The following is a 26,866-nucleotide window of genomic DNA, read 5'->3' as shown; positions in this document are numbered from 1 at the left end:
ATGGATTTATTAGGGGTGGCCGTATGTCAGACCCCTTTAATTTGCTTGCATGCCTTTTATTATTCTGTACTCTGTTTCGGGGTCTGCCATTCTGGTGGGAGAGGGCTGGGGAATGTATTTGTCTTGCTCTGCCCTGTTTTGCTCTGTCCTCTGTGAAAGTGTCTCCGTTCATGAGAAAGGAATGTGGCCTGAAGACATCTGCCTTATTTCCAGACAACGGAGCCTGGGACCATTGAGAAATGAAACTGACAAGAGACCTTGAAATGGGCACTAAACCACCAGGTTTTCAAAACAACATAGCACCTATGGATTGGCTAGATTTCAACCAGATGATTGGACACTGGAGGGAAGAGTTCTGCCTGGGCATTATGATGTAACCTTTCATGTACAAATTCTTCAGATCTTGCTTTGATCTACTGCTGTCACTAACTCTCAATAAAAGTTCCTTTTGAAACAATGCCTGTTTCAAAAGTTCTGCTTTCTTGGGAGATCTAGTTGAGGCAGATCCTTGCACTCCAGAAGATAGGCTCAAAATACAAAGGGATCTCAATAAACTTGAACACTAGGCTCTATCTAACAAAATGAAATTCAATTGTGCAAAAAGTAAGGTTTTTCACTTAAGCAAGAAAAACCAAGTGCACAGGTATAGAATATTGAACTTGGCTCAATACAAGTAACTGCATGAGGAATCCAGAAGTCCTAGTGGACAACCACTTAAATCTGAGCCAGTAGTGTGTGCCAGTTGCCAAAAAAGCCAATGCAGTCCTAGTCATAGAAAAATAGAATCAAGATCACATAAAGTGTTAAATACTGCTTTATAATGCCATGATAAGGCTACTATAAGGTCCCCTTCAAAACCTCTTCCCAAGAAAGCAGGACTCTTGAAACGATTTCATCCCCAAAGTATCTTTTATTAGAAGTTGACAGCAGGCATAGAAGGCAGGATCTGAGGGGTTCCACGCGAATTAATAGGCTAAAAGAGCAAGAAGCAACCCCCCCAGTCCATCTGGTCAGTTCAAATGGGCCAGTCCCCTTGTGTTGAATCCACTGTGGGAATGGGGCTGATAAAGTACTGTTCCCAAGGCTGTGAAGCTGTTGTTAGGTCTTTGCATCTAGTCTTCTGAAACTAGAGATAAGCCAGATGGTCGGAGGCATATTCCTTTCTCACCCACAGGGTGGCATCAAGGGGGAACAGTTCAAAGAGCTAGCAAATAGAGGAAGCAGAGAGGATACATTGTAGTGGCTGAAGCAGAGTGAAGAAAATACATTGTAGTTCCCATAGTTTCCCCCTCCTCCCAGGAGAATGACAGAACCTGCAGGAAAAAAATGAAAGCCCCCCCCCTCCCAACATGTGGGTTCTGACAGCTACACTTAAAATAGTTATCTAGTTTTGGTCACCAAAATATAATAAAATATTGAGACTCTAGAAAGAGTGCAAAGAAGAGCAATAAAGATGATTAAGAGGCTGGAGACTAAAACATATGAAGAAGGTTGCAGGAATTGGATATGGCTTAGAGAAAAGAAGAACTAGGGGTGACATGATAGCAGTGTTCTAATATTTGAGGGGCTGCCGCGAAGAAGGGTCAACTATTCTCCAAAGCACCTGAAGGCAGAATAGCAAGCAATGGATGGAAACTAATGAAGGAGAGAAGCAACCCAGAACTAAGGAGAAACTTTCTGACAGTGAAAACAATTAACTAGTGGAATAACTTGCCTCCAGAAGTTGTGGGTGCTCAATCATTGGAGATTTCTAAGAAGAGACTTCACAGCCATTTGTCTGAAATGGTATAGGATCTCCTGCTTGGATGGAAGGTTGGATGGAGGACCTCTGGCATCCCTTCCAATTCTATTGTTCTGTTCTATTATTCTGTTATTCTTTCTATGATCATGGGTATCCATCCTATCACTTCAAAGAAAGTGTGGAATGGTATAGAACAGTGGTGGCGAACCTTTTACAGACTGAATGCCCAAACTGCAACCCAAACCCCACTTATGTATCGCTGGATGCTGGGTGGGCATGGCCCGCTGAGGGTGTGTGGCCAGCTCAATGTTGCTCCTGAGGAGGGATGCCTGTGGGGGGCGGGCAGGGTTGGGGGAGATCCAGGGGGTCTCTGACAGGTGGAGCAGTGGGCAGGGCGCCTTGCTCAGCTGATGGCTTGGGGGGGAAGGGGGAAGCTACACCCCCTCCCAAATGCTGCTGTCTCGTGAAAGCAGGATGAAAACTCCAAAAAGCGACAAGGAAAAAAAGTTAAAACAGAAGAGTATCTCTCAATGGTTTTCTTCCCTGTGGGGGGAGGCTCCTGAGCCCTGCAGAAATTCTGAGGGCGGGAGGAGGAGAATGGGGAGGGTCTGTGCTGGGATCGGGGCTCCTCATGCCTTCTGCTGCCTGCCTGCACTCTTCTGCTACAGATGCCATAGTTCTGCTTGCCTGGCAGAGCAGGGACGCAGTCACGCATGGGGATGCACATGGGGATGCTGCCTTGCTTTCCGTGCCGTGCTGAGCCTGAACTGGGCTGGGTGCAGAGCCTCTTTGCCATTTCTTCCCCCGTGGACATAGGAAGCGCCCACCCCACCTACGGCTCATCATGGGGCAGCTGCTGCTGTCTGGCGCTCTACAGCCCATCACCAGCCAGCCGGGTGTGCCAGGATGCCTCTCTTCAGGCTCCTTTGACCTCTTTCCCCACTCCAGGCTGCGGCTGGTCAGATTTCCCCCATGGGCAGTGCTGCACCCGTCCCCAGTCAGCTCTCCTCCTCCATTCTCCTCCTCCTGTGGGCAGACCACAGCTTACCAACCCGGGCGGCGCCTCTCCCTGCATGCATCCTCAGGCAGAGGAGCCGGGCAGCTGCAGCTCTGGCTCCTCACCAGCCTCCATCTGTCCGACGCCCGAGCTTAGGGCACTGGCTGGCAGTGACAGGCTGGACAGTGTGGGATGGCAGCAGCTGCCCCAGGATAAGGGGTAGGCAGGGTGGGCACTCCCAATGTCTGCAGGGGAAGAAGCGGAATGGAGGCTCTGCACCCAGTCCAACCCAGCCCTGGCATGGCACGGAAAGCGAGGCAGCAGCATCACATGCGTCCGACCCAACCCTTGCAGAGCACCATTCTCCCACTGCCCCAACCCAACCCTTGCAAAGCCTCAACTGGTTCCTTACCTCCATCTGGCTTGTTCTGCGGCCTCATGGCAGTGGCATTGGGCAGGATGCGGCAAACAGCCGGTTTTGGCATGACGCGGCTGTTTGCCTCTGGCCATGGCCATTTGCCACCTTGCGTGTCGCACCCATTTGCTGCCTTGTGCATCGCACCCAATGCCACTGCCATGAGGCTGCGGAACAAGCTGGACGGAGGTAAGAAACCGGTATATCAGTTTCTTACCGCCACCCGGTGTGTTTCGCAGCCTCATGGCAGTGGCATTGGGCAGAAGATGGCAAATGGCTGGTTTTGGCATGACACAACTGTTTGCTGCCTCGCATATTGCACCCAATGCTGCTCAGCCAAAAGTGGCCATGGAACAAGTGGGGCAGGTATCCCCTCCATCTGCCATGCGGATCGCCCTACCACCATTTCCCTGCCACCTGCTGCACGGATTGCGCTGCTGCCACTGTTATTTCCCCGACCTGCCGCACAGATCACACTGCCACCACCACTGTTTCCTCTCCCCCCGCTGCATGGATCTCACTGCCACCACCACCATTTCCCCCAACCCCCCCTGCATGGATTGCCCTGATGCCGCCATTTGGAAAAGGCCTCTGCCGCCTAGATCGGCCGTGGAGGGGGTGCAAAATCACTCTGCAGCCATAAATCCGGGTGGCAGAGGCCTTTTCCAGGCCTCCAGAGCCCGGATCGGGCCGCTGGGGCACCGCAAAATTGCCCTGTGGCGTTGGTCCGAGCTTCGGAAGCTTGGAAAAGGCTTCTGCCTCCTGGATCTATGGCTGCAGAGCAATTTTGCGCCCCTCCCAAGGCTTATCCTGAGACCTTGGTCTGAGCTCCAGAAGCTTGGAAAAGGCATCTGCTGTCTGGATCGGCCATGGGGGGGGTTTCCACGAAATTGCTCTGCAGCCATAGATCTGGGTGGCAGAAGCCTTTTCCAGGCCTCTGGAGCCTGGATAGGGCTGTTGGGGCACTGCAAATATCACTCTGCAGGCATACCTGGACTTGCGCTGGCAGCTGCCTCCAGCATCCAGCCCTGATCCGCACAGCTTTTGTAACTGACTCCCAATGGAGAGAGAAAGAGAGCAAGAGTGCAGGCGCAAGTGGAGAGGCAGAGGGGAGCAGCCTGGCCCCGCCTCCCTCTGGGGTGATGGCACGCATGCCCACAGGTCTGCCACACGGGTATAGGATCTCTGGCCACAGACAGGGAGTTGGCCTAGAAGACCTCCAAAATCACTTCCAACCCTCTTATTCTATATTCTATATTATTTTTTATCTTTTTAGTTTCATTGTTTTATCAATGTATAAAATACAAAGAAAAATAAATAAAATATAAAATTAAGGGAAGGAAAAAGAGAGGGGGAAAAGAAAATATGAGGTACAAGGGAAGAAAAAAAAAGCATTGACTGTCGACTCTATTTAGCACAGTACAAGATAACATTATAGCCTCAACTTTTTATTTTGCACATTAGCATATAACTAGCCATTTCTATAACAACAAATCTTTCTAAGGAGCAACACCAAAGTTTCATTTTTTTATCACAAGCACAAATTCCAGAAGTGATATCCAAATAAAAAACATAATTAAATATATTCGCCTCTTTGAATAAAACAATCATTTTAACCATTTCTGCTTTATCTTCCTTGCTGTGGAAATTATATGTATTTCTATTTGGACTTAATAATCTTTATAAACTAGCACCATTTATATTAACAAATTTTACTGTATTCTTTCAGATTCTTTAATCTTAAAGGGAAAATACTTTTTAAAATCTATTTTAAAACATTAAACTTTTCTTTGAAAACATTTCTAAAATCAAAACATTCTAATACTTTCTCTTAACATACATGCTTTAAAATTCACTTTCAGACCAATAAAATTCCAACTAAGTCCAATTAACTCATTAAATTTAGCTCTGAGGTCTGCAACCTTTTTGGCACCAGGGACAGGTTTCATGGAAGACAATTCTTCCATGGACCCGGGGGGGGGGGAGGGGGGCTTCATGATGATTCAAGTTCATTACATTTATTGTAAATTTTCTAAATAGACAAACAAACAAACAAATAATGCACTTTATTTCTGTTATTATTACATTGTATTAGATTAAACCAGTGACTTTCTGCTTCTAAGAAAGTAGGAAGGAAAAGAGACAATCCTAAATTCAGTCTTCCAGCAAAACAAACCAAAGACCCAGCATGGTGAGGAACTGCTGAGAAAAAGAGGAGAGAGAGACCAAACCAACTTGGCACTGCACAAGTCCAGCAGTCTTGGAAAAGGTGCAAATGAGAGAGGGATTCCTTTGGAGACACAGTGCTTAAGGGGAAATGTAGCTTCTCCCCTCCCCCCTCTCCCATTGCAAGCCAGGTAGAACCATGTTTGGCTTGCAAACTTGGAGAGCTGCACAAAGAAAGGAGGAACACACACACACACACACACACACACACACACACACACAAATACACACCAAATTAAACCAAGAAAAGCAGGCAGGATGTTGCCAAAACACGAGGCACCTGGAACATCAAAACAAAAGCAAAAAACTCCATTTGAAGTGCAAGAGAGCCTAGCAGTCTTAGAAAAGGTGCAGATGAGAGAGAATTCCCTTGGAGATGCAGTGCTTAAGGTGAAAATAACTTCTCCCTGCCCCTATTTGCACCCCAAGGAAAAAACATCCTCACACTCACACATACATAACTTGGGAGGGGGTCCCTCTCCAACAAGGCTTTGGGGAAGCCCCGGGTTGGAAGCTAGGCTGGCACGCACATGTCTTGTAAACCTGGAGAGCTGCACAAAGGGAGCATGAGCCCAGCTAAGGTGCTGGAAGGGGGAGAGGAGGAAAGTGAGAAAGAAGAGGAGGAGGAGGAAGAAGAAGTAGCAGGAGGAAGAGGAAGCAGGACCAAGAGGTGAGAGAAGGAGGCAGAAGAAGAGACAGAAGAAGAAGCAAGAAGAGGAAGGACGATGTTGCAAGCCAGTTGCAAGCGTAATTGCCAGAAGACCTTTGCATTGAGCAAGACAGCTTCTGCCCACCACTCTCCCACCCCCTGCCCAGACCCCTGCAGACTTGTCACATGCCTGGAGGTAGAAGTCATGTCTTCAATGCACCTCCAGCTGCATGGGCCGGTTCCTAACTGGCCGTCGACCAGTATCGGTCTGCGGACTCGGGGTTGGGGACCCTCAATTTAGATCACTTCCTTCAAGTTAGCCTCATAGAATAATTTTTTCTTCTTGTATACATCCATATTTTCTATGTTTTAAATATATCAAAAAGGAAAACATAGTTTGTCTCAGAAATTTTTCCAATCAAAAAGAACATTGGAACAAAACAAATGATAGCAAATACTGTTCTACTTTCACCTTAAAATACTGTTTCTTCACAACCTTTAATATGAAAAAACACAGCCTTAGTAACTAGACCAATTAAAAAGATTCAATGTTATTCAGGATGACATTTTCAAATAAACTATTTATCTCACTTACAGAAAAGTTGCTTTGTGCTGCATAATGTAAAGGTGTTGCCCCTTGACTATCAGAAAGGATTGTTCCAACTTTGTTTCTTTCTAAAAGAACATGGACAATCTGTGCATGACCTAAAATCAAAAGCAGAAAAAGCACATATTTATGAACTATAGGTAGTCCTCGACTTATTTATTTATTTATTTATTTATTTATTTATTTATTTATTTATTTATTTAATTGGATTTATATACCGCCCTTTCCCGCAGGACTGCATGACCTAAAATCAAAAGCAGAAAAAGCACATATTTATGAACTATAGGTAGTCCTCGACTTATTTATTTATTTATTTATTTATTTATTTATTTATTTATTTATTTATTTAATTGGATTTATATACCGCCCTTTCCCGCAGGACTCAGGGCGGTTTACAGGGTATTTAAAACAAGAAATACAAAAGTTAAAAACAATTAAAAATAATTACAACAGTCCCTGAAAAAGTAAAAAACCCCAATTAAAATTAAAATTAAAATTCTCAGCCTGGGCCAGAGAGCTCGAAGAGCCAGGTCTTCAGGTCCCGGCGAAATGTGCGAAGGTCAGGGGCAGTCCTAAGCTCCACGGGCAGCTGGTTCCAGAGGGCAGGAGCACCCACTGAGAAGGCCCTTCCCCTGGGTGTTACCCGCCGGCAATCTTTTACGATCTTTTACGATCCCAATCAAGCCCAAAATTTCCACTGTTAAGCAACACAGTTCTTAAATGAGTTTTACCCAATTTTTAAGACCTCTCTGGCCACAGTTATTAAGTGAATCACTGCAATTGTTAAATTAGTAGTGCAGTTAAATGAATCTGGCTTCCCCATCGACTTTACATGTCAGAAGGTTGCAAAAGGTGGTCACATGACCCTAGGACACTGCCACCATTATAAATATATGCCAGTTGCCAAGCATTTAAATTTTAATCACATGACCATGGGGGTGCTGCAAGCGTCATAAGTGTGAAAGACGTCATTTTTATCAGTGCTGTTATAAATGAATAGTTATAAATTGAGGACTACCTACATTATTATTCTAATAGATGAGCATTATATTTTTCTCTTATGAGAGAAATTAAATCTAAAAGTCTAGTTTAAATAATACTTAGTTTAATTAAAATTAGGAACTGGATCCAGACAAAATAAATATGAGATGCCTAATTCTAAGATTATCTATGAGCCCATTGGAGATTCTGGCAAACTTCATACAGCAGAGATCTGCTTAGGTCACAGTGCCAAGCAACTCTTCAAATGAATGAAATGAATGCAGAGGACCCTCTGCTTAGAGGTTCGCCTAATGGAAATTGAAAAAGAATGTTTAATTTTTAAATAAAACTGCATGCTGCACAACAAGGCACAGTCTCTTTAACACTCTTTAACCTTTCCATGTATTGTAGAAAATGAATGTTGGGCAAAACATGCCACAAAATAGACTTTATTCCCCATCTTTGAGGAGATGGGATATGACAAGCGGGGGGGGGGACATTAAAGCAGGCACTTAGTGATCCAGATACAGAGGTAGGCTGAGATAGAATCTTTCTAAGTGCAAAGGTCAAATTTGGTCACACAATTTCCAGGTAACATGAGTTATCAAATAGCTGATTTTACCAAAGAATAACAGTGTTCACTTTTTCTCATTAGTTCTTTAGGAATTTATAAGAGTAAATATATGAATACTCCCCTCAATGGAAATCTCTGTGAATGAGGGGCAGATATAAAGCAACACTGGTTATGTCTTTGTATTTTGACTCTTCTATTGACATATCTGTACACCATCACAGAGAACCTTAAAATCAAGAATTGTAATTTTTATAGGAACAATTTATTTGCAGGTGAGAGTTGTAAATTCACATGGTAAATAGCAACATCTTGTTGATAACTTACTGGGCATAGCATTGTTAATAAAACAAAGTGTATGAAAATGAATATTGGTATTATTCCCTTTTATTGTTGCTGTTATGATTGTATGTAAACTTATATAACCTTTATATTTTTATTTGTTATTACTTGAACCAATATAACGCATTTTTATATTTGTCTGAGAGCATAATTATTTTATTATTAAAAAATGCAGTGAGAGCTTAAGCCCTAAACACTTTGCCCTTTAGTTGACTCCACATAACAAAACTTGCAATACCAAGATTATACATCTACCTCAACCAAACACCTGCACTGAAAAATGAAAACCTCATTCTCCAAATCAAATCCATAGGGGCAAAATTATTTTTGATCTCATTCTTGAAAATGTAATCCAAGAACAAACTCTTTTGATTGTTTATCCCTTTTCCAAACTGCTTTCCTAACTCAAGTGTTTTCCACCCTTTTAAAAAAATATTTCTTCCTTCATTTCATAAGGAAATGAAGATATTTTTAAAAGTTACAGTTTGAAATGGCTAGCTTTTAAAAAGTCTGGTTATAAGATTCTATATAAAACTAAGTGCTATTGCATTATGAGGTAAGTCATCATAGTCTTTCATCTTGAAGCTTAGATATATCATACCTTGACTCTTCAAAGAGTTGCATTCTCTTTGTGGAAAGGCTAAACTGGTTTACAAAAATATAGACCAGTCCTCTGATCAAGTCCAGAACAATTGATTGTATAATACAGCATTCAGCTATTTATAAAACAGCAACAGCACTTATATACTGCTCCACAGTGTTTTGCAAAACACTCTGAGCAATTTACAAATGTCAGCATATTGCCCCCCACTATTTGGATCCTCATTTTGCCAACCTCAGAAGGATGGAAAGCTGAATTAATCTTGAGTTGTTCAGAATCAAACTCCTGGCTGTGGGCAGAGTTAGCTTGCAATGCTGCCTTCTAACCACTACAATACCATGGCTCCTTAATTCTCTAGAATTGTCAAGAATCAATGTATGGTATTAATGACTGATTTGGCAATCTGCTTTTCCAGCTTAAATCCCTTCATAAAGCTCATTAAGGCTGTTCAAACTTTTAGCCCATGTTACTAACTAAACCTTAAGTAACTGCATCTGCTCATATTTATCCTCTGCTGTACAGTTTTTGCTTTACCTACTAAGTAGCAATATGGAAATTATGATTGCAAGGATCCTCAAGTCAGATGTTTAATAATGTAAAACACTGGGTAGCAAAAGATTTTATGTTATTCAAAACAATAAATGAAGGGAGAAAATATGGCCTCTGTTTTGCTATACATTTAATTATTCAAAATAACATTTTCTCATTTTCACCATGGCTCAAATTACTATGAGTGGGTATCTACAGTGACTGATAATTCCAGCCATTAAGAATTGCCAATTCTATTCAGGGCAAATTGCATGATTTGTTGCTGCCTAAGATTAAATTTTGGAATGTTTTGAGATAGTTCTAAAATTTTGTGTGAATATTTTTAGAAAGTAGTGTGTTAAAGGAGTGCAATTTCTCAAAAGGGTGAAGGAGCCAAGACAAGAGGGGAATGAACCATTTTTTCTTTAATTTTCTGTTTCTTTCTCCAGCTACAATGGTACTGATGCTGTTATTGGGTACTTTTCAAAACTAAGAAGTGCTTCTCTCTGTGGATATAGACAACAAAATTAAGTTAACACTGGAAGAATCATTGATCCAATAGTGCTTACCCTACCACTGCTACTTTCTTAAACTCTGTGATTTATCTGAATAGTAGGTAGAAGAGAAAATGGACAGAATTTTAAATCTCTCCTTCATATTATCTCCTTCGTATTCTGTGCTACTCAACTAACACAGAGAAAAATAGGTAAATAGTATAACAAACAATAAGAACAGTCTGGGGTCTTGGAAGATTCTGAAAGCTATACCCAACACAAGATCCATATATAGATAAATTAAACTGCATGAATCAATGGATTAAGTTAGTATAAGTTGATCTCATGATCATATTTTTTCTGTATTTTTCAAGGCAATCTCCTTACTACCAATCTCAGAATGCAGGGTCTTAATTGAGAAAAGCAATATTCCACAAAATTAGGTGACAAATATGCTCAAAAGGGTAAAGAATTTCTACCATTCATAATTTACCCAATAAAGCTGCCCAGTGAAGCGGAGTTCGAAATAAATTATCATAAGAAGACACGTTGCAACTTTCATAAGAAGTCAGCAGATCAACAACAGCTATATTCCCATCGGCAACTGCAAAATGGAGGGGAGTTCGTCCTTCATAATCTTGCCAGTTTAGCAGAGATTCAGTTGGTGCAGCATCCTGGTTTATAAAAAGGCCAGTTAAAAAGATACAGTGAAGTTTTAGAAATGGCAATAGGTATTTAAAAAGTCCTATTGGAGTTCAACCAGTAAATCAAGCAAGACACTATTTTAATTAAAAAATTATTAACTGTACCTACTGATGGTAATTAAATTTCTTCTTTAGAACAAAATTACATTTATTACTTAAGTACCATGAAATTGTATCACTGAAGTGTAGTAGTAAATTGCCAAATTTTGGTGTTGCCATTTTTAAAAGGCTTTTTGTGCAAAAATAAGGACAGACATGAGAATGAAATGCCTCTAGAAAGATGGGTGTTGAATACTCATTCCTATCCTTAAAAATAGGTTGAAATTGTGCTGCTGAAATTTAGGGCAAAACAGCCAAAGTTTTGGTAATAGAATTTGGAGGTAAAATATGAAAATAAGATACAGAAATGGGAAAAGAAACTCATGGGGTATCAACTGGACGTCTCTATCATTAACCTGCCCAAGCTCCTCCAAAATCAAGAAAAAACTAGAGCAAAATTCTCAGTTTGTAGCTTTTTAATGGCACTTCAGTTGGAAAGTAAATTTGACTGATTAGAAGTTGTCCATCCATATTGGAGGTGGACACTATTTGTGCTTTAATGTTATCACATTTTACAATCTATACTTTTTTATTTAACATTAGTAAATTTGCATTCTAACCAACGTCTCTAGAAATTAAAGTGTCATGTTACTGATAAAATATAATCAATATATAAAGGTATACAACCAACCTCCATAACAAGACCTGTCCTCTGATGTTTATAGAAAAAAATGTTGCTAGTAAGTGGACGGATTGAAACAGTTTAGCTAAAGGTTAATTTAAAGTCTCTTCCCACCTCCCTCCAGCTTTTGGTAACTCTTCATGCATTATACTGGATCAGTTTCAGTTTGTGAAACCCAGCAATGTGGAAAGTTGGACCTATATATTCCACCATGTTTCCTCTGGATCTTTGTCTAAACTTGCTTGTAATTGCTAGCTGCAAAGCTCTTAAAGGTATTTCAGTTAATATCAGAAATGCCTTTCTGAGGAAAGCAAGGTGTCTCAATTAAAACAAGCAATTATCAGGCCACTTATAAAGACATTGTGTTCTGAATGCCTCAGGGATGGACAATGATAGCCAGCCTCTAATATTTCATGTTTAGGTAAGGTGATAAAGAGAGTGGTGGCATCTAAGCTGTAGGAAGTCTTTGAGGAAACAGATTATTTTGATCTATTTGAAAATGGTTTCATAGTCAGTTGTATTGTTGATTTTTCCTTGGTTAGCCTAAAAGATAACCAAGATTTATTGTTTTGTAGTTGACAAAGCTGAATTGGAAGCCATAATTGTAGCTAGAGAATAATATATTTGTACTGAAGTAAGCAATTTGTTAACAGTAGAACTGAAATCATACATACATATTCCCTTATTCCCCCTCTTCTACTCATTTTGTATGACTTTTTCCAGGCAAATTTACATATTTTACATAACTGCACTTTTCTTAAATAATTTCCTGCATATCTGAGGATTACAGGGACATATAGTATAACATAACAATATTTCTGAAAGGATAAGGTTGGAAATATAATCTTTTTTTAAAAAATGGCCACCTGTAATGAGGAGCAGCTTGCCTTTTAAATCAAAAGCCAATCTGATGTGCCAAAAATAGTCACCTGATCCCTGAGGGCCAATAAAAGAAAAGAAGGGTTCCATTAGATTTTGACAGAAGAATTTGATGTGGTGGGTTTTGGTGAGAAGGGTGGGTGGCGATCTGGATGAGAGGTTTTCCTTAGACAAGACTGAAAGTTAGTTTAGTTAGAATTGCTTTAGGGTTGATTTTTTAAAAACAAAAAACTACTGAAAGTGTTGCATGTTTAAATTTATTCTCTCTTGATAACTTTATTAAAGTTTATTTTTTCTTCCAATCCTGGCCTTTCATTACCAATCTCAGTTTGGCTGAGCTACAGACTTCTAATTTTTTGTTTTGATTTTCTTTTTTGTATTTAGCCAGACCAAGGATGAAATGAGGATTTCCTGTTTAATTCTCTCCTGTTTGTCTGGAGGCTTGGGTTGAAGGGAGAAGCTGGTTTATAATAAAGAGATGGCAACAGCCAGGAGACCACTCACTGTTAATCCATATGCACAGCTACCTCAGAACTGATGGACCACAAAGAAGAGGCTGGTTCCATCCTGAAGATGCTCTTTTGCCCTCATTATATAACCAACAAAATTCCATTGATATTTTTCTGTAATTTGTCTTTGATTATCTCCAGCATAATTAATACTTTATGAAGTCAATTGATCTCGCTTCTATTTCTATCCACAAAGGAATTTATGCACCTAAAAAAATATGGATTTTATAATTTAAACAGAGGACAGTGGAGAACAATGATTATCTCCTTGCTTGTTTTTTTCAATATGCCTATAAAGCCCTGTCTCATCTAACTCCTCAGGAAAGCATGACTCTTGAAACAGTGTTATTTCAAAAGAACCTTTTACTGAAAGAAAATGATTGCAGAGAGGTCAGGCGGAATCTGAAGTTCCTGCATGAAAACATTTAATTAATTTCCCATTGTCCACTCCAACCCCACTGCCCCAGTCCATCTGGAGCCAATCCGCTGGCATGAAGTTGTTGTGAGAACTCTGAGCTGAAAAGATGATAACAAGTTGTTCTCTGGTGCCGGGACCTTGGTAACAGGCAGAGGTTAGCTGGAAAGGAGTCAAACTAGATGGCCCTAAGAGGTTTGGGAACTGGAGGGGGTGCTGGCCATAGGGGAGAAACTACCTCTGATTTTAGGAGCCTGCAGTGGAAAATGGGGTGGACTTTTCTCAACAATTTTAGTAATCGTAACTTTACTGTGACTGGGTTAATTATTTGTTTTCTGGGGGAAGGCCCTACATATTTTGGCCCTAACTTTTTTGAGGGCTGCAAGGATTGTAGGAACCTTGTGGACAAACATACTCAGTCACCAATGTGAAATGGTTTAGGCTCTACTCTTTTTATTGGCTTGGGCCTTGTAAGTTGCCCTGGCCTTTTGCAAGTGCCTTGCGCACTATGGGCCAGGTATATTTTAATTGATCTATCCATCCTTTTAAGGAGGGGATTGTGGGGTTTTTAGCTGGCAGCTCAGGCATTGGTTTAAAATCTTGCCCCGTGGCCAGAAAGGTGTGAAGCCTGTGCTGGTGTGTACAGCGTTGCTGTACGCTACTTCAGCAAATGGCAGGAGGTCGGTCCAGTTGTCCTGTTGGTAGTTAAGGAAGCAACGTAGGTACTGCTCTAGAACAGAGTTCGTTCATTCTGTTTCCCATTCGTTTGTGGATGGTGACTAGAACTAAGTCCTTGGTCAGTTCCTAGGAGGTCCAAAAAGATCTCCAGAACTTTGATGTGAATTGGATTCTTCTATCCAAGATGATGCTTTGCAGTGCCTTATGTAGTTGGTAAACATGCTGAAGAAACATCTTTGCCAATCCTTTGGCTGTTGGAATTTTCTGGCAGGGGCTGAAATGTACTTGCTTGGAAAACAGATCAGTCACTATCCAAATTACTATGTTTCCCACACTTTCTGGAAGTTTCACAATAAAGTCCATGGAAATCTTTCTCCAGGGTACTGATGGCTCAGCCACTAACTGAAGTAACCCTGGCATTTTTCCTTTCCTCCGTTTTGTGGTTGTGCATGCAGGGCAGCTGGAAACATAATTCTCAATGTCCTTTTTGAGCGAAGGCTCCTCAACTGTCTCTTGAGGAGGTGCAGTTTTTTCATGAATCCGAAGTGCAACACCAACTTTGAGTCATGGCAGGTTTGCATGGTTTTTAGCCTCTGGCTGGCAGATACGTACAGTTTTCCACCCATCCAGGCCAGCAGTTCTGACTTGAGCAGACGTCCTTGTGGCTGCTAAACCATTTGTTTCCCTCCAGGGCTTCTTTAAATGCTGCTGCAGTAGCATTATCCATAGGGGTTTTTTCTTTCTGCAGCACTCTTGTGGTCACCTGGGCTGCCAGCTGAGGTGAGGAGAGGAGAGGCTTCCACTTTGGCGCTACTGTATTGCGGAATTCCCGACACAGAGTCTGCCAGGAAGTTTTCCCCTCATGATTAATAGCCTAAGATGAAGTTGAAACACTGGAAGTACTGAGCTCACCATACTTGTTTGGGGGTTAACTTTCAGAGCTCCAGGTTTTTCTGATCAGTCCAGAGTTGGAATGGGATTTTAATCCCTTCTAGAAAATGTCTACAGGACAGGAGAACCCATCTTACTGCACAGGCCTCCTTCTCCTATACTGCCCAATATTGTTCGGTTTCAGTCAGCTTTTTTTGATGTGTTGCCGCTCCTCATTCTTCTGTAGAAGCATGGCCCCCACTGGACATCGCTGGTATCTGCTTGAATATCAAATTTCAGGGTTTGGGTGCTTCTTTAAAATGGCCTGAGAGATTCACAAGCTCTACTTTCATTTCAGTATAAATTAAAATATCATCAAGATACACTAGGACCCCCTTGTATACATGTTCATGGAGCATGTCGTTAATCGGTTGCATGAACACCGTGGGTGCTTCTTGTAAGCCAAAGGGAAGTATTTTAAATTGGAAACAGCCTTGTTGTTGTTAGTTGCGAAGTCGTTTCCGACCCATCGCGACCCTATGGACAATGTTCCTCCAGGCCTTCCTGTCCTCTACCATCTTCTGGAGTTCATCTAGGCTCACACCTACTGCTTCAGTGACTCCATCCAGCCACCTCATTCTCTGTCGTCCCCTTCTTCTATTGCCCTCAATCTTTCCCAGCATTAGGCTCTTCTCCAGTGAGTCCTGGCAACCAAACCAAGATCATGGCATCTGGCCCTCTCAATTCCTGGCAAATAGATGGGGAAGAAATGGAGGTAGTGACAGATTTTATTTTCCTGGGCTCCAAGATCACTGAAGATGGGGACTGTAGCCAAGAAATTAAAAGACGCTTGCTCCTTGGGAGGAAAGCCATGGCAAATCTAGACAGCACACTAAAAAGCAGAGACATCACCCTGTCAACAAAAGTGCGTATAGTCAAGGCTATGGTCTTCCCAGTTGCAATGTATGGCAGTGAAAGCTGGACCATAAGAAAGGCTGAGCGCCAAAGAATTGAAGCCTTTGAACTATGGTGCTGGAGAAGACTCCTGCGAGTTCCTTGGACTGCAAGGCGATCAAACCGGTCAGTCCTAGAGGAGATCAACCCTGACTGCTCTTTAGAAGGCCAGATCCTGAAGCTAAAACTCAAATACTTTGGCCACCTAATGAGAAGGAAGGACTCACTGGAAACAGCCTAGAGGGCAGTTAAAAGTGGTCTTCCATTCATCCCCTTATGCAGTAGTAAGCCTCTTGCAAGTCTTTCCCTTTTGCTGTCACCCCGATTTCTTGGCAGAGGGCCCGTTGGGGAAGGTGCACTGCCTGGCATGGGGGCTTTCCTTTCAGTGGGATGTTCAACAGTCCCTTTCTTCAATCCACCTTTGGGTTCCATTTCTTCAGCCAGCCCAGCCCCAAGATGAATGGCCTCTCAATTCCAGGGGCTACTGTGAAAGTTACTGAGTTAACTCCCATTGTCATCCCAAAGTATTTGGTGGCAAATGTGGCTGGGATGCCCCTGCAATTAACCCATCTAATTGGCAGAATGCAATTGGGGTTTTTAGCCTTCTTAAGTGGATCTCAAGCTTCTCTACTAAGGCTGGACTTACCATACATATGGTACATCCCGAGACTAGCAGGGCTTTCAGGGGATGCTTTTTGCTCAGTGCCAGGGAGATGCAACTCTGTAGGCATAGTTACTGGCGCGATTGGCCCACTTACCAAGGGATTGTCATCATAGTTGGTGTCCAAGAACCCTTGGTCTTCCTCTGGTGGGGTCAGAGTTCCCTTCCTCCATTTTGGTGAGGAGCTGAACTCCATTACCACCATGGTCTTCAGGGCCATCTCCTTTGCACATGGTTGTGACTTGGCAGCTTTCCCATTTGGCACATACTCCTTCTTTGCCGGGGTCTTAGCTCTGCATTTGGCTGCTAGGTGGCTTTCTTTTCCACATTTGAAGCATGCAGTGGAACGTACCAGCTGGGTCTGGGGTTTGGCTGCCTCCCTTTTCCTCTCTAGGGGAATGATCTTTTCCATGTTTTGCTGGAGCAGTACTTATTTCAGGCTTGGTCGATTTCGGCTTCCTTTGCTAGCACACATCAGTCATGGAGGCACTGTATAAGTCATCATTCAGGCCATCTTTGAAACAATTCACAAGGATCTCTTCTGGCCAGTCAAGATGGCAAGCCAGGTCCCAGAACTCTTCAGTGTATTCAACAACTGGGTGGCACCCTTGCTGCATAATCTTTATGCAATCTCAAGCTTTGTGATCGACCAGGGGGCTTGTCTCAGAGCTGTCATGAACCAGTTAAAATTGTGCAGCTCCAGGGTGTTCACGTTATGGAGAGTCACCATCCATCTAGCTGCGGGCCCCTACAGTGCCAGGGTAATGACCCTGACTCTGGCCCCCTCGGTGGGGATCTTGTGGCTGTACTCCTGCATGTAAGTAAGGACAAAGCTGCTGAGGATTTCCATTGAACCTCTCTGAAGGGGGGGTGATTTTTGCTTCTACTGGTGAGCCCCACCATCACCAGCCCAGGGGATGTTTGCTCCTCCAGAGTCCCTTGAGGGGGCGCTACCATGGTGGTTGTTGCCCCTTCTAAAGCTTCAGCCATGCCCACTGCAGTGCTCAAGGATGATGTTTTCTCTCCTTTGCTCACCGACTGTGTCACTTGTTGTCCTCCATCATTTGGGCTAAGGTTTCTCATGCCTTCAGGTTCTGGAAGGCTTCCATCATGGTTGCTTGCTTCATGATGAGGCTGGCATAGTCAGGTTCTTCCCCATTCCCCTAATCATTGTCCAGAGCCACCAGATTGTCTCTCCACCCATACCAGCCTCTGCCTCGGGTGACCCTCTCTTTCCAGTTGTCTCTCTTTCCCATGCCAATGGATCATCTCGCCTTAGATGAGTCCCCTAGGCTGGCAGCTTCCTCCGTCCATCCAGCAGAACTTGTGCTTAGCAGAGCTTAGCAGAGGCTTCTCCCCAGCACTCAACTTCTTCTTGATCGTTGCCTTTCTGAGACATCGGTAGGGCGGATGCCTCTCTGGGTTGATCACTTTGCAGATTCCATCTCCGCTATCTCCTCAGGAAAGCATGACTCTTGAAACAGCATTATTTCAAAAGGATCTTTTACTGAGAGAAAATTATTGCAGAGAGGTCAGGCGGAATTTGAAGTTCCTACGCAAAAATGTTTATTTAATTTCCCATTGTCCACCCCCATCCCATTGCTCCAATCCATCTGGAGCCAATCTGCTGGCATGAAGTTGTTGTGAGAACTCTGAGCTGAAAAGGTGATAACAGGTTCTTCGCTGGTACCATGACCTTGGTAGCAGACAGGAGTTAGCTGGAAAGGAGTCAAACCAGATGGCCCTGAGGACTCATTCCCCCTTCCCCAAATCCAATACAGATACATCAAAACAAAAGCAGAAACAATATAGAAACATCTTCAATCCCCAAGGAGGCCTTCCCCCTCCTCTTGGAATGGCAGCATTCTGGTAGGGACCTGACAATGCCAGTATCTCAGTAATCTCTGAATCAAGCTACCATCATGTTCTTGAAACATTTTTGGAAATTCAAAAACTTGCAAATGCTTAATTAGGTCATTGACCTAATACAGGTAAATTGGATGTTTGAATAAATAGATTTGTAAGCTGTTCCTAGAATTTATTTGGCTGCAGAACAATTAAAAAAAACTAAGCAGAAGACTGACAAATTATTGACAAATGCACAATGAAGCAGATATTTACACTGGATTTTGCATTTTTAATCTACCTAACAAGTTCTTCCCAAGGACATGAAATAGATGGATTTTGATGGAGTTAAACGTACTGCTGCATAATGTTCCAAGTAAAACTGCCCTTTGCAAGTTTGGGGATTTTGTCAATGCTGATATTGTTGTTGTTATTATTGGAATAATTTAAGTTAAAATATTTTTGTTCATATTAGAATTCCAAATCTTTTCCACCTTCCACATTTTAGGAACTTTGTATTTAACAATGTACAGGTAGTCCTCGAGTTACGAGCATAATGGACCCTGCCCATTCCACTCGTAACTTGAAAACTGGTGGGAGTGAATCTCGTACCTTGAACAAGGATCACTTCCTTGCTCATTAAGACACACACAGCTCGTTAAGTGAACATGAGGCATCTGACGGTGAGGAAGACCATGGAGGGTCGGACTCACCTTGAAAAGATCCATTTCCTCTCTGCCATGGTTCCTTCACCTGAGGCCCTTCTGCAGCCCTCCAGTGGCCTAATCCGGGCACCGGACGCTCTCTTAAGGCCACTGCCACCCAGATCTGAGGCTGTGGATGTTTCTGCAGCCCTCTGGAGGCCCAATCCAAATGCTGGACACCTTCTCCAGGCCGCTGCAACCCAGAAACGGGCCACCGGACACCTGTGGAAACATCCTCTGGCCTCAGATCCAGGTGGCAGCAGCCTGGAAAAAGGTGTCTGGCACCCAATCAGGCCGCTAGAGGGCCACAAAGTATCCCCGGGCCTCAGATCCGGGCGGCATCAACATGATGATGATAACTTTATTGTCACTTTGAATGTACACCAATCGGCATACATCAAAATGAAATTTCGTTGCATACAGCTCTCAAAGGGTCACCACCTCCGATATATACTCCTTGTTCGGGGCCCGCTCAAATTTCACATTGTCCATCAGCTGGGAAAAGGCCTCCAGAGCCCGAAGCAGGCTGCGAGAGGACCATGGAAGCATCCCCTGGCCTCAGATATAGGCAGCAGTGGCCTGTAAAAGCCCTCCGGCACCTGGATCAAGGCCACCAGAGAGGCACAGAAGCATCACCCAGCTTTGGTTCCATTCTCTGTTGCAGAGAACAGATCTCATGTGATCTTATGTTACTTTAGGCCTCCATTCTCTGCGAATGCACCGAGGGCCTGGAGCAGCCAAGAAAGTGAAGGATCTCAATCTTCGCCAGGTATTAAAGGCCTGGTGCCTAGGGAGACCTGGGGTAGGGGTGGGGAGGGAATAACCAGAGTTGAATATTGCAGTGCCACTGCGGTCACTCATAAGGGTGAACAACTGCTGTGGTGCTGCAATATTTGTAATTTTGGGACTTGCTCATAAGCACTAAGGGGTGCTTATTGCGTAAGTTTGAATGAGCGTCAAGTGAACACTTGTCACTCGGGGATTACCTTTATTTCTGTCTTTTACAGATATTCATTAAATTATTTGAGTGGCGTACGATTAGTGGTTATAGAATTCTGAGCTTTAGGGTAATGCAATTTTGGATTTATCAAGTAGTTTTCAATAAATCTACCTTTTTCTTATATAGCTAATTTAGCCAAGTCCTAAACTATGAGACAATAAAGAATGTAGCAGCCATTTGCATAGTTTTTTGTCTTACTCCATAGCCAAGACAAATAACCATTTTGGTTAATCTTTTCTTTTCTTTTCACTGCTAAAAGTAAAGATTCAGAAATTTATTCAATATTCTAAATGGACTATTACTGCAAAATAAAGTACAATTGTAAGTATTATCTCTGGTGTGACATATGACCAACATTGAAAAAAAAATCATACCAAAATGCATTTGACAGTATGAACTGCACTGGGATCCTTGTGATTAGCTGCCCAATGAAGTGGAATTCTGCCTTCAATGTCTGGGATTCCAATGTTAGAATCATGTTTGATAAGAATTTTCACATGCTCTGGATTATTGTAATAGGCACTCCAGTGAAGAGCAGTTTGCTAAGAATAACAGTAGACACAAAGAATACTTTTTTAAAATAAAAAATGAAATAAATTGCATCTGAAATCAACAATGTAGCTATAGTTATGCCATTGTGCTTAATGTGTTTGATTAGGACCAATGAGACCCAGGTTCAAGTTTCCACTTTACTTTGGAGTTTATTGGATGACTCCGGGCAAGCTCTTAACATCTGATAAAGTTCCTGTTGTGAGGATAAACTGTGGAAATATAGATAGCTAGATAGCTAGATCTCCTTTGCTATTAATTAAACCAATGGTCCCAGTCTGTGATCTAGGAAACTCTAATGATTCATGAAGATAGTGAAAGTAACATATTAGAGAACCAGTCTATTGTAATAGTTAAGAAATCAGGCTACTAGAAACTGGGAGACTAAGTTCTAGTTTTGCCATGGATATGAAATCATCTGGAATTACCTTGATCCAATCACTTTCTCTTAGCCCCAGGAAGGAAGTAATGGCAAACCACTTCCAAAGGTCATACCAAGAAAGATGCCAGCAGTCAAATAACATACCAAACCTTGCAATGTACAATCCAGCCAAAAATGTCAAAAGGTTTCAGGGTTCACTAACATCTCTTGAGACTTGACAAGCTCACATATTTCAGCCATTAGTTTTTGTTGAAAGAACAGATAAAGTGTGCTATGAATCTACAAGCATTGTTTTTCCAACACTCAATTATACTCAAAAACCTTTAACAATTTTACAGTGTATATAAAGGAGAAAGGTAGGAACCTGCATCTCAGAGGGAAAATATAAAGTGAAAAAAGATAATAAAAATAGTAACACTGAAATAGATTTCTTCAGGAAATTTGTAATTATTAAAAATAATAAACTAAAATAATAGAAACAAATTATTTAAAGATAATTATTTTCATAAATTTCAGAGCTTGGAAACAATTGAAGATAAGTACTTAGTTAATAGAAAACAGCAAATTTCTGTTTAGCATCTGGTATAGCTAATTGCACAACTATAGTCTTCAGTTGTTTTATGGACATGCAGAAATGGAATGCAAAGTATTAATTCCTTGCTTGCTAATATTTTTTTGCATTATTTGTGAAAAGTTAAAATTGATTCAGAACAATACTGACTCCAGATTTCTCTAGAGTTTCTAGATTTAGATTTATGATTCTTGATTTTAGATATATTTTTAATGTAAAAATGATCAAATGAATTCCATCAATTAAAATAGACCAGCTATTTTAAACTGTTTGCTCTGGTTAAACCTTCTGAGAAAGTTTTGGTAGAATATTTTCAAACAGATAGCTCTATTTACCAAACATTTTTTACCTTGTTCTTGTCCTGTGTATCTACTTCTCCTGGTGCCATATACTTTAGCAACAAAGCTAAGCACTTTGGATTCTTATGCTGGGTAGTTAGGTGTAAAGGAATGATTTCTTCCAAATCCTTCTTCATCCAGTTTGCTCTATGAGCAAGTAAAAGTTTCATAAAGCGATAATTGCCCTAGATAATTTAATGGAAGAGGGAAGGGAAAAGAGATAGAAGTCAAATTTAGCTAGACCGGAGCGTCAGATTCAATTTCACTGAGGGCCACATCAGCATTATGATTGCCCTCAAAGGCCCAGATGGGCATGGCTGGGTAGGCATAGATGGGTAGTCACAGCTCAGTTACCGCGATTAGTTCTATGTGGCTGGGGAGGCATGGTCAGCTCAACTGGCTGGTTCATCGCTGCTCACTCAGTGTGGTTGACTCAGTATGGCCAGGTAGACGTGGCTGCGTAGGCATGGTCAGATAGGTGCAGCCAGCCCAGCTCCGCTGACTTGGGACAGCTGGATCAATAGGGAGCAAGTTGCACCAACTAAGTCGACGTGGGGACAATTGGTGCCACACAAGCTCGCCTCCCCAAACTGTCAGCAGCCAAGCACACGCATGCACAACACACACACACATACACATTCCAAGTTTGGGGACTTTTATCTACAAAGGAAAGAGAGGTCCTTCTCAATAATAATATCAACTTTAGAATAAGCATGGCTGCAGCCATTTTTTCCTTCTCATTCCTAGTTGCCACATACTGTAGCATGGAGGGAGGGGGGGTTTGCCAGGTGCTGCGCTAGTCAAAACAGACTCTCTTCAACTTTCTCTCATGGGAACCAAGGTCATCGGCTGCTCCTGAAACTGCAGGCTGGGCCTTTCATGAAAAGACTGCCAACAAGCTGAATGGGGAAATGTAGTTGCTTGCATAGCTTTAGGGGTGAGATTTCTAAACTTTGTATTGGGGAATTGGTTTCACTTTTGAAATGCTGATACTCTGTATCAATAAACATGTTCTTTGAGGAATTTGCAAGCCTCGGAATTCTGCTTTATTTGTCTCTGTCAATTGGACCCATGACATTAAACCAAGTCTCATAAAACTTCATTTCTCAGGGGGCTGGTCCCTGGCCGCCTACCCACTCACTTTTGGGAGAGCGATAAAGACCCGGTGAAAACTTGAGGTGGAGGAGAAAGTTGAAACTGTTGCTAATGTCAATGGGACTCAGGCTGTTGGAGCACAGGCTGGTGCTCCAGCCACCAAAGAGGAGTCACTGGCAGTGGCTCGGCCGAAAACCAGGTTGATCCAACCTGGGAAGCTGGTACCGCAGGAAGGAGCTACAGACTTAGTGAACCTCTTCCAAGCCGAGGCTGCCCCTCAGTGCAGGAGTACTCCTGTAACCACTGGAGAGGAGTTTTTATTGCTGTCATCTTAGGGTTCTTCATCTGCGGATGGAAAGAAAGGAAAGGGCTCGATGGGATGGGACGACTCTGAGGAATGGAGATTTCAATCAGCAGTCCACAGCCCCTCACTAAAACAGCTGAAGAAGTTCGACCATCTGGAGGTAAAACATACAATTCCTATTGCCCAGGAGGGAGGTGCCAAGGGTGCCTCCCCCTTACCGGAGTTCCAGCCCAACTGCTGGAGCCCACACTGCTTCACATATCCCACCAGCTGCGATACTGAGTCCCATACCCCAGCCAAGCCCACTGCCATGGCCTCGGGATGCCAGTCCCAGAGCCCAGCCAAGAGAATTCTGGAGACTGATTCGGCCACATCCCCAGGACAGCAAGTGGCCCAGGATCAGAAGCAGGTACAGGTGTCCCTGCCAAGATTCGAGCCACCTCCTATCAAGCTCACTTTTGATGGGGATCCTGAAAAGCTGACTTTCTTCCTAAATCAGGTGTGGGCTCATTTGGATTGCTACACTTATGCCTATCTGGATGGGGCTATGATGGTGAATGCTGTGATGGCAAATTTGGAGGGGGAAGCTGCTGACTGGGTAATCAACCTCCATGATGAGGGGTCTCCTGAACTGAACAACATTAATCTATTCATGGAGCAACTGAGGGGTCAGTTTGAAGATGAGTCCCAAGTCCTGATGGCTGAGAAATAAATCTACCGCCTGAGGCAGAGAGGTTGCCCTGCAAAGGAATACATTGGTGAATTCAGGAAAATTGTTAATCAGTTGGGGCAGTGGCCTGAATGGTCAATTACTTCAAACAAGAGCTAGATCATGACTTACTTCAAGCCTGCATCATTCAAGGTTTCCCTAATCTATTACGTGTTACCATATAGCTGTGGAGCTAGACATCGAATTGGATCGTCCCAAAAAGTCAAACATCAATGAAGTCAAGCCATTGTGTGGCCAAGGGAAATGCCTCTATGGCTGACATCCCCAAGCTTCTGCAGCCACCAGCATCACCCAAGTGCCAGCCAGGGCTCCCATCAAGTGCTACCAGTGTGGTCAGATGGGTCATCGAGCTATGGAGTGCCCTGCTCTTCATCCTCAACATAGGAGTGTGCCTGTTGCTGCGGCAAAACTGTGAAGGGCTCCCAGAGGGGGAGAGAAAGAACCAACTGGGCGTGCCAAGATCCAGACGTTGAAAACTCTGCTTCCGCTGAGCTCGAAGCGAAGCCCCTAGCTGAGGTGCAACAGATGCTGGAACCATATGGCAGTGATGAGGAAAGTGAGGAAGACCCCATACTGAGTCGGCCCATTCCAACCTAGACAAATGACTCTGACTAAGCAAATTACTACTGGCAGACGGAACATAGTAAACATCTGGAATGAGAGCACCAAGCTCTTCAATATAAACAGTTCTTTTTCCCATGACCTGAACAGGATGATTGGAAAAAGAGTAAAGTTCACGAAGTTCAGGTTCAGGCTCGTGCATCTCTGTATAAAGCTCTTTTCTGTAGGTAACATGTAATGCTGCTCCGCTGTCCAAAGTCCAAAGAAGTCATCTGTCGTACTCTGGTTGAGGCTGTGGATCGTTGGTCACAACCAATGTGACAAGTGGAACTTGTGGATCACGCCTGGAACCACGACCACGACCTTGTCGTCCGCCTCTACCTCTGCCTCCTCTGGAATCTGTTCCTCTGGGCTGGTATGTGACGGGCGCTGGAACTTGTTGGGGACAATCCCGGGTGGCATGTCCCACACGATTGCAGATGTAGCATCTTGGCATCCTTGGAACGTAGGTCCTTCCACGGAAGGCACGCCTCGCCAAAGCTCTTGATGCATGTGGCGCATGCATAAATGTGGCGCAGCTTGCATAAGTGCCTCTTCTTCGGTTAAAATTCTGCATACATGATCCACTGTGCGTTGAGCAATAGGCACTTGATTAATCTTGGAAATAGCATCTTTCCACTCATGATTCAAAGAATTGATGATAATGCTGATCATTTGAAAATCATCAATAGGATAGCCTTTTTCACCCAGTTCTTTTCTAATACCTTTCATTTTAGTCAAATGTGCTCCAATATGTTCACCAGGTTTTAACCTGGAACCATGGAACTCAGACAAAAGTAAACATGTAGGCTCAATTGATGTAGGCCGATAACATGTCTCTAACTGAGTCCAAATCTGTTGGACAGTTGCATCTTGTGAAAACGTGAGCTGCAATTCAGTGTCCATTGACATCAATAATGTTGTGCATGCTCTATTATCCAAGTCCCATATGTCAGGAGTCCATGGCTGGGCAGGAGGATTAAACACCATCATGTGAGTACCTTCTCTGCGTAGCAAAAGTCCAACCTCACTGACCCATGCCCTGTAATTCTGTCCTGACTTCTTTAATTTTGAATCACCAGCCAGTGGTACAATGGAAGGTGTTTGATGAGGAATATACAATTGAGGTACTGGCTGTGCAGGTTGTGCAATCTGACCATAACCTGCAGGGGGCACCAGTGGTGTCTGTGCCTGTGCCTGGACATGTGGCAGTTGCATTGAAGCTGCCGGTAGTATTGGTGCTGGCTGTGACTGTCTTTGAGCTGCTATTCTACCCTGGCCAGCAGGAGGCGCTGGTGCTGGCGCTGGCGCTGGTGCAGTAGCATAACCTGCAGATGACACTGGCCTCCGCATATAAGAACCCGGTGGCAATTGCATGTGGGTTAAATATGGCTGTGTTCTGCCAGGTAGAGGGACTTGCATAGTGCAATATTAACAGGAGAAGCAATAGTAACAGGAATCCTAGCACCATCAGGGACTGGAGCCTCAGATAACGGCAGAAATCTTGTATCTCTGAGCAAAGATTCCTGCATGGACAGTTGCGAGAGTGAGAGCTCCAATTCATGTCTTAATGCAGCTTCACCAGTAGATGGTGCTATAACATTTGCTTCAGGCATCACTGTGGCTCTGTATGGCCTTTGGGACAGCCCATAATCATGTGACATAGGAGCCTCCGGTTCCCATTCATCTTGCATGACACTCAATGATGGGCGTGACTTTGGCTTTGGGAAAGAAGAAGGCAATATGGCTTCTTCTTGTGGGTGTGGCAATATGGCCGGTTCTTGCTCATAACACCTCTCATATTGCTGAACCATTGACACATATTCCTTTGCCTGCTGCAAACGCTTTTCAAAAACCCCAATTTGTTCACAGTAGCCTTGCATAGCCCTATCTCGCATAGTTTGCTTGGGGCTTGAAGGAGCAGAAGGAATTTTCTTCGGCTGAACTTTAGGTTTTGCTCCAAGCGTTTGAAATTCATCTTGAGCCCCTGGAGTGTGAACATTTTCAAAAGCAGCTGCCAGGGAGCTTGGAAAAGTAGAAAAAGGAGTGACTGACCTTGCATCGTCGACAGGAGCAGGTGCGTCTTCTCCAAGGCGTGTGGCTGAAGCAATCGGAGTTCTTAAAGTTGAAGGGAGATGCCCCACAGACAGACTCCTTTTCAGCCGTGGCTTCCTTCCTGACATGTTTCAGCAGTTAATCACCGCT

At 43.2% G+C, this 26,866-nt stretch overlaps 1 protein-coding gene across 1 annotated transcript in view; it reads right to left on the bottom strand.

Moving 5' to 3' along the window:
* The window catches only part of INVS (inversin), a gene marked incomplete at its 5' end in the record, with an annotated part of 338,003 nt that overhangs the window by 164,217 nt on the left and 146,920 nt on the right, over positions 1–26,866 (bottom strand). The window contains 4 exon segments of the mRNA XM_081345332.1: positions 6,624–6,733; positions 10,646–10,826; positions 20,467–20,634; positions 21,944–22,117. Of these exon segments, the coding sequence (XP_081201458.1) occupies positions 6,624–6,733; positions 10,646–10,826; positions 20,467–20,634; positions 21,944–22,117 (633 nt within the window).

The sequence above is a fragment of the Vipera berus genome (assembly GCF_964194415.1).
Source record: "Vipera berus genome assembly, chromosome: Z".
NCBI lineage: Eukaryota > Metazoa > Chordata > Lepidosauria > Squamata > Viperidae > Vipera > Vipera berus.
The sequence above is the reverse complement of the archived record's forward strand: the minus strand, read 5'-3'. Positions and strand labels throughout refer to the sequence as shown.